General features: G+C 40.5%; 1 protein-coding gene across 4 annotated transcripts in view; it reads left to right on the top strand.

Annotated features, from left to right (window-relative positions):
• PCDH19 (protocadherin 19) overlaps positions 1–13,763 on the top strand; it is a 152,749-nt gene that overhangs the window by 4,435 nt on the left and 134,551 nt on the right. For 3 of the 4 annotated variants that reach the window (XM_053201440.1, XM_053201441.1, XM_053201442.1), the window contains exon 2: positions 1,303–1,630. In XM_053201440.1, the coding sequence (XP_053057415.1) occupies positions 1,303–1,630 (328 nt within the window). Of the gene's footprint in view, positions 1–475; positions 617–1,302; positions 1,631–13,763 lie in introns of all 4 variants that reach the window. The other variant, XM_053201443.1, reaches the window with a different exon arrangement.

Here is a 13,763-nt window from a genome sequence, read left to right as displayed (position 1 = left end):
AGAAACCTAAAGTTCAAGACCTTGTGTTGCCATGTATTAGGCAGAGGTTTCCTGTTCTCAGCCTCTCCTGAGCCTCTTCCCCAAATGCATTCATTTATGAGACTTGTGAGGTGATCTGCAATTGCTGCTGAATTGGGCTCCTTTTGTATTCAATAATTAGCTTTGTTGACAGAGAATGCAGACAGTTTCCCTTGTGAAGATCAACCCCATATTATTTATTAACCCTATTGTTTTGCTGATTATTGCCCATAAATGGAATTTTGAAACAATAAGGTGAATCATTATGTGCAAAGTAATAAATAACTTTGAGAATCTGGCTACATTTTAATGTATTCTGTTTAAGTGCCTTAATGCTTGGGGTGTGTCAGTGTTAATTAAATTGAGCTCTTTGTGTTCCAGTTGCAGTGCAGCTGCTTGTAGGTACACCTGAATGGAGAAGGATGCTGAATGCACTAAACTTTAAATTCCTTTGCAGTAATTGTTTAACCATCACTTGTCTCCTCAGCCGTTTTATAAAAGGACAAAACAGCAAGTGTCTGCATTGCATCTCGGTTTCTCCCATTAGCAAGGAGCAAGACAAAAAGGCAGAGGAGAAAGTGAGCCTGAGGGGAGAGAGGTTACAAGCATTTCCCCTCATTCAAATGGGTTTGGCTATCAGATTTCTCCAGGAGAGGAGGGGTCAGGGAAGGGAGTAGAAGGGAGCAGGGCTAGGGCAGGGGGATGGAGGGTGTGGAGGAGAAAAGCTGAGGATATGTCAAAGGATGGGGTCTGATCTCCTACCCCAGTCCAAAACTGATCAGGTGAATCAAAGAGAAATCTGATTGAGAGTGTTCCCCACATGGAAAATGCCTAGAGGCACTGGAAAGGGGGTGAGTTTTTATTTCCTTCTATCTCCTGTTAAATTAAGACTTCCTTCTTATTTCACCCAGGGGTTCCTTTGGGATCTAGGGGAACTCCAGATTTGAACATTTTCATGCTTTCTTTCTCATAGGCTCAACTTTCACTTTCCACCCCCCCCCCCCTTGCTAAATAGCCACTCACAATAAGGAATTCCACATCCAAAGTATGGAAACATTTTGGGGGGTGGAAGAGTGGGAGGTTGGTCTGTTTTATATGAAAACTGTGTGGCCCTTAGTTTTTTTCACATGTAAAATGCACAGGGAGAAACCCAATGATGTAATGCACTGGAATAAGAAGCTGGAACGGAGATTGGGTGAAACTCTGTGGGGTGCTTAATATTTATTAATCAACACATGGTTCTGGAGGGCATTAGCAATATATGTTGCCTTTTTTGTCATATAGAATCGCTGAGTACTCCTATGGGCATCAAAAGAAATCAAGCAAGAAGAAAAAAATCAGTAAGAATGACATTCGTCTGGTACCCCGGGATGTGGAGGAGACAGACAAAATGAATGTTGTCAGTTGCTCCTCCCTGACCTCTTCCCTCAACTATTTCGACTACCACCAGCAGACACTGCCCCTGGGCTGCCGCCGCTCTGAGAGTACTTTCCTGAATGTGGAGAACCAGAATACCCGCAATACCAGCACCAACCACATCTATCATCACTCTTTCAACAGCCAAGGTCCCCAGCAGCCAGACTTGATCATCAATGGTGTGCCTCTGCCTGAGGTGAGTGCAGCCAAGCAGCTCTGTGAGGTCCTCCCAGATCTCTTTCCTTGCTGCTTGCTGACAGAATAGGCCTTTATGCTGGAGAATTCCCTGGCACAGGTGGAGAGAACTTCTCTGCCTAAGCCCATTTCTGTGGTCAGGGTTTGCTACCAGGCTCTCTTGGGGCAAAGGGTAACCCAACATATGGAGACTTTGTAGGGGTGGATGTTGGGAGTGGGAGCTCCAGGGGTCTGAGCATTTGAAATCTCTGTATGGTATTCTGGCATAATACAAATTTGCTCCACCTGTTGCAAATACAATATGTTTGCCAGCCAGTGGCAGTAGCATTCCAGTTAAAGTGGCTGAGAAAGAATCAACAAGTAGTGTTAAAGATAGGTGAACCTTAGAATTCTCAAGGGCCAAGTTCCCAGTATGAGAGTGATTCAGCCTCCTGAAGCCCCCTTTTGCTTTTTATTTGGCCATATACATGCTTTGCCAAGAATATGGATGGGTTACTTAAAGGGAGACAAAATAATTTTAAAAATCACTTTGCCATTTCTTGGTAGTTCTTATAGTGACGTTTGACAAACGAGGAAGCAGAAATTCTCACTAATAATGAAAATTTCAGAAATTAACTATGATTTGAATTAGCTCTGTTTCCCTTTACCAGGTATGAATGTTTTCAAATGGAAGCATTTTTAAAGCATTATGTAGTCCAGTGTTTGCTGGTTATTGAAATATCTCAGGGTAGTAGGGTGATAACATGGATGATGGTGGGTGGCTGGCTGGCTGGGTGGAGGGCTAAAAGTTCTTAAGTTGATTTCATTTTTCCATGAATTGCTTAAGTCCCTTTTTGGCTGGACATTTAATGCACTTGGAGGTATATGTCCCATTCCAGGCCACTAATGAAAGGAATACTGTATATTTGAAGAACACTTCCACATTTTTTGAAGCACCTGTATGACCATTGTCTCCTTTGATCCTTGCAAATAGTTATCTTGATAGATTGCCCATCAGTAGATGGTGAAACAGAAGTCCAGAGATGGTAAGAGAGATGGTAAAGAGTCACAGAGCAGGAGAGAGAGACAGGGAAAGGGAGAGAGAGAGAGGAGAGACTAGATAGCAGGGCTCTATGACTCTCTGGCAAGTTCTGTTTCAGTGACACCTTCCTGCCTGGGAAATAATTCAGCCTGATATACTTAAGCTATGATGCATATAAAATGGCCTCATAGTATTTGTATCAATTTCATAGGGCAAAGGGTCTTAAGACTTCTTGAATCAATTACTTTTCCTGGTTTCCTGAAGAATAATTCTCATCAGAATTAATTGGACCAAACAGCAGTGCTTTTAATGAGAAACTGATATTCTGTAAGCAACAAAGCACCATATTTTCAACATATAAGTCTATAAATAAGGATTTATTGAAAATCCAGTATCATGCTGTATAGGATCAATTATAATTATGGATTTCAGTATATACTACTAGGAACTAGAAGTCTATACTTTTTGGAGGACTACTTGTGGAGTTCAGCAATGGAGAGGGAGAGGTAGTGCTATGTAGTGGAATCAGGTAGAACATGATTTTGAATCTGGTGTGGAATCTGTCTCTTTCCTCATCTACAAAACAGGAATATCTACCATACAACATTGGTCCAAGGAGTAATATGACATTGTGTAATATAAGATATTGACACATAGGTGTTCCTTGAATCATAGATGTATTAATTAGACAATAATTGAAAAATCATTTATAATGGCCTGCACACCTGAGCATGACCCCATAGACACTGTAACTAAAGAGGAATTTAAGTTGGCTTTATATAGATAACACCTACAAACTGGTGTGGTTAGAGTATTCATATTGGACATTAAATGATGAAGGTAAAAGATGGCAAGGTTGTGGGTGCAGGTGCTGACTGTTATTGCTTGTGGAGATAGGCAAAGGAATAATCATCTGAGGGCTTGGTGATTTTTTATGTAATCAATTCAAGGCACTAGAGAAATATGAGCCCTGGTGTTATGAGATACTTAGAGGGGGCAGGAGACATATGATGGTGTATGCACTAAGATCTTGGTACTTTTTTTTATTCTCCTATGGGCAAAATGAAACAAAATATTGCTTCAATTATTTCAAAAAGCCATTGAAAGTCTGAATTCTGATCCTATCCCCAACTCACAAAGCCACATGCTCTCCTTATTTAACAAAATCACACAGATGTAATATGTGGGACTAGTCAAGGGCCAAGGCAGTGTGTACTAGACACAGTGAGGTTAAGTGTGTATTTCTAATAAGCAGTCCTGGAAAGTTCAACTAACAAACCCTTTCAGAAAGAGGAGAGACCCTCTCACAGCTGAGCATGAATCAGGCCATTTAACTTGGATCTGCCACAAAGTTATGCATGGGGAAAATAACACTTCTCCTTTTCTTTCCATACCTGAAGATCCTGAATGTGGACTAGGTAGAATACTTAGGTACAGTGAAATCTACTGAAGAGTGAGAATGATTGATGCATACATTCAACTAATATTTGTTGAAGGTCTACTTTTTCTGCCCTAGGCTCTGGTGTTATAGATATGAGAAAGATGTTCTATTGTCTCAGGGAATGCACATTCTAACAGACAGGACAAGCAAACCAATAGGTGATTTGCAGTATAGAATGATTTATGCTACTATCGGGTTCAATGGGATAGTCTCCATTCCTAGGATAGTAATATCCTGATATATTTCCTATCTTCTCTTTATATTTTCCAATTAATTAATTAATTAATCCATCCAAGAAACCACCATTTATTAAGCAATTATAGCGCATAATAAGTGCTAAGATGTGAAAAATATGAGATTCTACAGAAATTTCTGTATTAAATCTTATGTCACTTACATTTTTCTTTACATTATTCCATTAAACCCTTATTTTATTTTTTCATTAATTAAACCCAGGAACATTTGTTGTACATTTAGAATGTATTAGACGCTGTGCTACTTGCCCAGGATACAAAAATAAAACACTTGATTTTTGACCCTGGGGAGTTTACAGGGAGACAGACAAGTAAACAGGTCAATTCAATTCAGGATAACATTTCTTTTCTGAGCATATATTACATTATTACTCTCCAGATTGGGACCAAAGCAGTGCACATTAGGTTTCTCTGCTGGGCTACCTTGTGACAAACCTACTCCCTTCATTAGCTGCAGTCAGTTACAAGGCTTATGATGACATTGTAGAGGAGTCAAAACTTCTTCCCTTGCAGCAAGCACTCCATCACACCTTATCACCATGGCATTAAATCAAATAAACCAGTAAGCATTATTAGAGAATACACTATGTGCTCAGCTGTGTGGCAGGTACCATGGGGATCCCAAATAAATATGAGATGCAGCACCTGCCCTCAGAGAGTTCAGTCTCGTTGGGGAGGTAAGATCACCCAGTGATTTCCCTGCATGTAATACAAGAGAGTTTCTAACCACATGTTACTTCATAGACTTCTTAGTACTCTCCTTCTTCTTCCTTGGCAGCCCTGCCATCATTTATAGGTAGACTTACTGTTGAACTCCTGAGGTTTGGTGCTGACTTGAGCGTAACTTTTACATCAGTGTGCAAACCTAGCCACATCTGTTGGCTCTCTGTAATACACATCTGTATTGTTGGTTCTCGAAACCAAAGGGAACATGATGTTAAGTGCAGTTATTAGTAGGTAAGGTAAAGGGAACAGAGTACTGGTCTAGGGAATTGGAACTCAGCCTTTAGTATCACAGAGACCATCTTGCCTAGAATAGCATATTATTGTTTACTGGTCTTCTGATGTTGGTCAGGAAATCAGCTATGTGGATTTTGTGGTTTTGGACACAAATTTGAAGAGCGAAAATGGAGGATGCCTTTGCTGTTTACAGAAGACTTTTGTATAATTAGTGATATCAGGTAGCCCATAAATATCTTAAATTGAAAGGTGAGATTTGAATTTCTTGGCACCCTGGTATAGTTAGTCCATAGATTTAGTATATGTATAAGTGAATGTATGGTGGTGGGAGGAGAGTGGAAAGAGGGAAAATAAATTGAAAAAGAATGGAGGAGAGAGAATAATAATAGGTTTGCCAATCTGCTAAGATTTTTTTCTGAAAATATTCCAGCATTTTTAGGTTCTCCTTATTATGGCAAATATTTTTTCTTCCAATCTTATGGAATGGAGGCATGCCTACTGAGAACCTTTGGATACTGGAAAGTGAAAGTACACCAGCATCCCTGCATTACCCTTTTTGTCACCCAAGCCATGGTCATTGCTGGAGGAAGAAAATGCAACTCATTTCTTTTACTGCTAAATGGAGACTTTGGTGGGACCTCCCTGCCTTTGGGGTGGTGGTGGTCAAATGGGCCAGACACCCAGTCTCTTTGGTGAGGTATTTTAAAACTTTGGTTTTCTAATGTTGAATATTTCTGAAGTGACAACTCTAAGAGAGTGATAGTTTGGCAAAAGCTTCCAGAATTCTAGTCATATGTGCATAGGAATTAAGATTTTGGTTTCGAACTCAATCTTGAGTTCTCTCTGTTTTTCTACCATTCACTAGGAAACTGTAGCATCTTCAATATGAGACATCCTAAAGGTGTGTGTGCTCTACTCTAACAGTGAACAGTTTCATGAGTAGCAGTGGAAGAGTTTGCAGACTAAGGATGTATGTGGCAGACCAAATTGAATGCTTCCAGTTATTTTATAGGAAGTCTTAGTGCATGTTATCTTAGTGCAAATAATGAAACTAAAACATCAGTTAGGCTTTGAAGAAAAATAAGAAGAAAGAAATAGCTCAGTATGCTTTGGTCCCTAAAACAGAGTTTTAAAATTAGAGATTTTCAGGGATTTGAGTAGAACTCTGGGTTAAGGAACTAAAACAGCAGCCACAAACCTATCAGATGTCAGATTTAGAAGTCATTAGGAAATTGGTATGTATGATGAGGCTAGTTTGGATAGCAAGGAAATGACACAAAACACCACCTGCAATTAAAACAAAGCAACAAGTTGTTCAGTGAGCGCCTTTTATTTTACTTTCCTTGTTATGGCAGTGTCTTGGAACCATCTAAATCTTACCTCTAAAGGGTCTAAAGTAACCCTCAGGTTGCAGAAGGAAACAATGGAAAACAGCCCACATCTTTTCAAGTGTACTCAAGCCAGTTTTCTTTAAAAATCAAAGGCTCTGCTTCTACTAGGAGACATTCTAGGGCCATCCACTGCCTACATTGTATCTTATTGGCCCATTCAGATCTAGCAGAGGCAGTGTGTTTCCCAGTGAGGATCTGTTTGCAAGATGTGTTCCAGAATAAACCGTTCCACTGTTGTCTCCATGCAACTGCTGCAGAACTGAGTTAGTTTACATCAGTATTTGTTAATTTATTATTATCATTCCTTATTGGCAATTAAGTGGTTACCTTAGAGATCATGTCTGTCCCCATACACCTTCACTAAAGTTGAGCTCAGCCAGAGCACTTGCTAATGATCCTGAGATTTCTCTCCCTAGAGGACTGGAGGCAGGACATTTTCCATAGAGGGCTCTGAGGCCTTGGAATTCTTCTTTTTGAGGACCACTTGTTTTGGGTCCTGGTGGCCCTACCTGGTTTTTCTTTTGATTGTCAGTCAGACTTATAAGGCCGGAAGAGCGGCAGACCTCTCCTTCCCTATCTTTGCCCCACTCTTTGCTGTGATTTTGGTATACTGTGCCCAGAGGCTGAAGGTAGGGTTGTGGAGAATTGCTTGTTAGGAATTAGAGGGTTAAAAAAGGGTGAAGCCACCTCCTGGCAAAGCTGGAGTCTTTCAGTTATGGTGCTGCAGTGGATCTGAGGTGGCTGTTTGGAATTTCAGATGTTGAACCCTCTGCTTGTGTATCTCAGCTTCCAGGGCTTAGGGGAGACCAAGCTTGGCTGGATCAAGTGTCTTAGATGTGGGTAAATGAAATCATTTGTACAAGAGGCCTGTGTGTGAGAGGCGGGAGGCTGGCTCTGGAGCGGCCATTTTCCCCTACTGAGAGGAGGCTTAATTTCTTGATGTGTGACTGGCTGGCCTTTAATGTGAGCCTCATTTACTTCGAACAATTGAGAGGCTTGAAATGAAAGTCCCAGAGGATCAGTTGTTTGTAGAGGGACATGTTCTTCAAGTTACATTTCCTTTTTAGCTGTTGTGTAGTTACGAGTGGTTTTTGTGTGGGCTGCATGGTGAGGGTCACTCCACTAACAGTGGGTGTACCCAGGCTGCTAGCGCCTCCATGTGTCACCCCAGGGAATGGTGAGGAAAGTACTGCAGCTGCCTGGAGAACAGCTCTGCCAACTCCGGGAACTTGGGTTCCCATGCAGACATCTCATTTGTTATGTCATTCAGCATTTTGCTTGAAAATATTGGCTAGAACCACACAGCTCCACAGAACTCCTGGAAGAGACGTGAAAAGGAACCAGTATTTTCACTCTAATCATGAAAATGGAGTTACAGAGAGGTCAAATGACTCAACAAAGCACACACCATTTGGGGTCAAACCTGACTCTATTTATCTTGACAACAGCTTCAAAGTGCTGCTTCAAAGTGCATTCTGTCACAGAACAGATTGGATGTCACAAGAGGACCTGTGGATGTACCTTTGAATGGTAGTTGTGTTCCTGAAAAGCTGTGCAGCAAGCGAGTGCTTTGTAAATTAGACCCTGTTTTAACGACAGTGATGGCATTCCATATTTATAGAAATGCTGTGGTGGACTCTTTCATAAAAGAAAGATCCCCCATGTAATGTGAATAAACAACTCCTGACTGAGATTTCCTTTGTTAAGTCTAGATTTTTCACCTATCTTGTTTACTTAAAGTGAGATTCCTCACATTGGCAAGATTTACAAAATCTTTGAAACGTGGGCCAATTCATTATTCTCTTGAATTCTCACTGTTTGGCTTTCCTGGTTGAATTTCACTTAATTAAAAAAAATGTCACCATGTAATATTTAAAATATGTGGAGTCCAGAGAAGACAGATACGTATCACCTAGATTTAACAAATGTTACATTTTGGGATGCCTGGGTGGCTCAGTCAGTTAAGCGTCTGACTTTGGCTCAGGTCATTCATGATCCCAGTTCCTGGGTTTGAGCCCTGAGTTGGGCTCTGTGCTGACAGCTCAGAGCCTACAGCCTGCTTCGCATTCTGTCTCTCCCCCTCTCTCTGTTCCTTTCTCACTTGTGCTCTGTATGTATCTCTCAAAAATAAAATTAAAAATTAAAAAAAATGTTCCTCTGTGTCTTTAAAAAAATGCTACATTTCCTATTTGTTCCAGATTAAAAAACAAAAAACAAAAAACTAAAGATTACAGCTACCCCCTTCCCATCCTATTCATTTCCCTCCACTCTGTCATTCTGTGGCTGGAGGAACTGAAGCCTATCAGGAATGTTGTTGGTACTTCTTGTCTTAGATTCCTGAGCTCACTTGTGAAAGAGATGGCTCTCACTTTGCTGATCCAGGTTCTGAAAACTCCCCAAGTCAGTAAGTGTCTCCCAGATTGAGTAGAGACTGGGAACTACTTTAGCAAATGAAAGAACTCTCTGATACTTCCTTTAAATTCAGCTTTGGGGGAGGTAGAATATTACTTTTCAGAAAGAACAAAATGAGATCGAGAGTTAGATTGATGGACAGGTATTAGAGGTAGCTACCTTGAGTTTTGAGCAGACAGTTTGGGATTGAAGCAGGCAAGAAGCCAGGTGTGAAGTCAGCATTCTCCTTGAGCTCAGTGTTCATGCACTAGCATCAGGATCTCTTCATGTCAGACGCTTAAGTGCTGCCTTGATGTGCATAGTCTTCGGATCCTGCATTAAGGCTCTGAGCGCCAGAGTGGCCAGTTTTCCACTTCTCCCACTCGGCCCCATCTGGCTGCTGTTCTGGGCAAGCTGCTCTCGGTCACTGCCACCACCACTGGTCTTGGTGGTCTTTGCTTTCTGGATTATTTTCATTTCTTAATCTGATCTCCAGAGCATGAGGGGCACCTCTTCTTAGAATGTGTAGTTTGCTCTTCTGAACAAAATGAATTCTCTGTTTAAGCTGGCAGGAAGATAAATTCAATCCAAAGACCAGACTCTCCCTTTAGGGGAGTGTGTGTGTGTGTGTGTGTGTGTGTGTGTGTGTGTGTGAGAGAGAGAGAGAGAGAGAGAGAGAGAGAGAGAGAGAGAGAGGGAGAGAGAGAGAGAGAGAGAGAGAGAGAGAGAGAGAGAGAGAGAGAATGATCTGCTTCTCTCATCCCCTTATTCCATCTCTGTGGTGATGGAGCCTTTATAGGCCAGAGCACCCCAATTTGATATAGCCCAGGAACAGATCTCCTGGGGACTATTTATAATTGAGAACTCTGAGTAGGAAATAGCCAAATAATCATTGCTGTGCATGTAACCCAGCTTAAGAAAATTTTATGGGGAATTTCAATTCTTTGGAAATTATTTTCTGAGGCTGTTTCTCTTTTTGTGCCTTTTGAACACAATTCTGTTTCAAACCCTCCTCTTCTTCCTCTTTAGTTCATTTGGCTTGAGGAAATCTTATTTGGGCTGCTTATGTGTACAGGTACTTAACTATGACACGATATCTTTTCTAAGTGAGATGTATGAGCAGGGATCAGCCTGTATTCACAGGGGTTGGCTTAACCTTTAAGCAACTTTTTTTTTTTTAATTTTTACAACTAAAGATGTGTGTAAGCTAACATTCATATTTGAAACTTGACATGTTTGAGGGATGTGGGGCTCTGAAAATGCAGGTACAAGCAGAGGCATCTGGTTATAGGTAATGGTGAATGGCTTGTTGGAAGACTGATTTCCTCCTCTGTGCTGACAGGCACAGAGGCCCATGGTGAGGACACAGGACACAGGTACACTGCACTCAGAGGACTGGTATTGGCTATGATTTTGCCATACTGGTCATTTCTTTAATTAGTGCATTTCCATTTTCTCAAGTATAGACTTTCGAGTGATGGCATATGCTAATGGCAATGTTTGTTTCTAAGACCTTAGGGGAGAACATCATGGCATTAGCATTAAATAAGGGCTTTTTCATGGGATTTTGCCTGATTTTTTTAAAATTGCACAACAATTTGATAGTTATGGCTCTTTAGAAACAAATCTCAAGTGCTACATACGAAACACCAATTTTCTGTGTGGCTTGTGAGCTTGCTAATGGGATGTATGTCCTTATATCTCTAGGTCACTTTTTAAATTTTGCCTCTACTGGTAATTTTTTTAGAAAGGGAAAAAAAAACACATGCTTTGTTGCAGTAAGAAATACAATAAGGAAATGTCTGAAATGGGAAGAAAGTTAAACTGCTTTGCAAAAACTATACTTTGTAGAGTGACCTGAGAAAGCAAAATTTTATAAAACTAGTAAGCCATAATACCATGGTGCTGGGCACTGTTGGAATGGCATCAGGGGATTCAGTCTTTGCATATTTGATCATCTGGTATCCTCAAGAAGAGACATTGGAAGGTGGGAAAAATCCAGAACTGTAAAGTTTTGTGGCTGCGCATGGAGCCATATTTGGAGGTATGGGATCAAAGAATGTGTGACATTTGCATTGTCTGTCTCTCCTCACCCACTGAGCCTAGCAAACTCTATCAGGGCAGTTATCTCTAATGTATGACTCACCCAAATCACTGTATTCCCAAAGATAACAATCTAGAAATCTGTAATTCTGTGACAGGGGAGGAGGTCACTAGCAAAACAGATGAAACAGAATTAAAAACCTCATAAAAGAAGAGCTTTAGTTTATTGAAATCTATTATTACTAAGGAAACCACTCCAAGACATGGAGAATTATGAAAAATCCAAACAGTTGCCAAACTGCATCAACCCTGGAACAATTGTGTGAGGAGATTGGGTCAGGATATTTCCAAGTTCTTTTGCAGCTCTGACTGTAATTCTGTGAATTTTATAGCATTGGGTCGAAGGGCTTCATTCCTACAGCTGACTGCATTAAGGTTTGAGTCCATGTGATCACAACAGCTGCTCGGTAGGTGGTATTGAGGGTAAGGGACTTAGCTATGACAGGAGACACAATAAGTATAAGCCTCTAGCTTTTAAATGACAGTAACATATTCTGTGTCTAATGTGAGTTGTGTGTGTGTCAAAACTCAGTAGCCTCCCCATTCAAATAGGTCTTCCTGTCCAATGTGAGTTCTGCCGTAAAGACAGTAGTGAGTATACTAACCTTGCTTCAGTTGGTCTGTACTTGTTCTAGGGATGTGTAGCAGATACACTCCCCTTTCCTGGAAAACTAGAAAACTTTCAGAAGAACACAATTTCACTTAAATATAAATTACGTTGATTATCATGCTACCTAAAATTTCACAGACCTGAAAGTCACCAAGATCTCCTTTTGAGTTAGGTACCCCTGAGAACTGTTTTGTTTATCATGATAAATTATCTAAACTTTCATACTGTTTAAGACCAACATTATGGAAATAAGCAGCTCTTTATTTCATTCTAAGATCAGTCTAACCAAATTATGCAACTTCTAATGCAAGTTCTTGAAGTTTCCATTTTGAAAGTTTTCTCATTTTAATACCTTGCAAGACATAAATATTTTAGCTACTATTCATGCTTAACAACATATTTTACTGATTGTCATTCTCTTTGTGGCATTTGTTGGCATGAGGGGCAGTTCACCATGGCTTTGCTCATTTTGCTGTTTGCTTTGGATAATCAGCAAAGAGCCAGAATTCAATAAAAAACATGTATTTTTGTTGTTGCTATTTTTAATCTCAGGCCATGGGAGGCTAACTGAGACCTACAGAATCAATATATATATATAGGCCACGTGGATGTTTTGCCTGAGAGTCAAAAATGAGGTAGATTTTCTTTTAAAGTAGATTTGATTCCAGAATTACTAAACTATTAAACTCAACACATGTTGGAGACTGGCAGATGGCATTCAGCAGGATTTGGGGCACTGTCTGTAACAAAACAATCTATTTCTTGCAGGGAATAAATTCCTATTTCCGGGGAAGGGGAGGTCAGTTGGGGAGCCCTTGGGAAGCTTTGTTTTACTTTTAAGCTCATAAAGAGTATTTTTCAGGGGCCTCTTGAAGGCAGGGCCAATTCTATACAATTCCTTTTGCTTGGTGTCAGTGTTATTAAGATTTGTGACTTAAGAGTTTCTACAGTGGTTGTTATGCCCTGATCTTAAAAGGTATTCTTTTATTTTATTTTATTTTATTTTATTTTATTTTATTTTATTTTATTTTATTTTTTTCAATATATGAAATTTATTGTCAAATTGGTTTCCATACAACACCCAGTGCTCATCCCAAAAGGTGCCCTCCTCAATACCCATCACCCACCCTCCCCTCCCTCCCACCCCCCATCCACCCTCAGTTTGTTTTCAGTTTTTAAGAGTCTCTTATGCTTTGGCTCTCTCCCACTCTAACCTCTTTTTTTTTCCTTCCCCTCCCCCATAGATTTCTGTTAAGTTTCTTAGGATCCACATAAGAGTGAAAACATATGGTATCTGTCTTTCTCTGTATGGCTTATTTCACTTAGCATCACACTCTCCAGTTCCATCCACGTTGCTACAAAGGGCCATATTTCGTTCTTTCTCATTGCCATGTAGTACTCCATTGTGTATATAAACCACAATTTCTTTATCCATTCATCAGTTGATGGACATTTAGGCTCTTTCCATAATTTGGCTATTGTTGAGAGTGCTGCTATAAACATTGGGGTACAAGTGCCCCTATGCATCAGTACTCCTGTATCCCTTGGATAAATTCCTAGCAGTGCTATTGCTGGGTCATAGGGTAGGTCTATTTTTAATTTTCTGAGGAACCTCCACACTGTTTTCCAGAGTGTCTGCACCAATTTGCATTCCCACCAACAGTGCAAGAGGGTCCCCATTTCTCCGCATCCTCTCCAGCATCTATAGTCTCCTGATTTGTTCATTTTGGCCACTCTGACTGGCATGAGGTGATATCTGAGTGTGGTTTTGATTTGTATTTCCCTGATAAGGAGCGACGTTGAGCATCTTTTCATGTGCCTGTTGGCCATCCGGATGTCTTCTTTAGAGAAGTGTCTATTCATGTTTTCTGCCCATTTCTTCACTGGGTTATTTGTTTTTCGGGTGTGGAGTTTGGTGAGCTCTTTATTGATTTTGGATACTAGCCCTTTGTCCGACATGTCA

Source organism: Acinonyx jubatus, chromosome X, assembly GCF_027475565.1.
Source record: "Acinonyx jubatus isolate Ajub_Pintada_27869175 chromosome X, VMU_Ajub_asm_v1.0, whole genome shotgun sequence".
In the NCBI taxonomy this organism is placed as follows: Eukaryota; Metazoa; Chordata; class Mammalia; order Carnivora; family Felidae; genus Acinonyx; species Acinonyx jubatus.
Note: the sequence above shows the minus strand (reverse complement) of the source record. Positions and strands in the feature narration are given on the sequence as shown.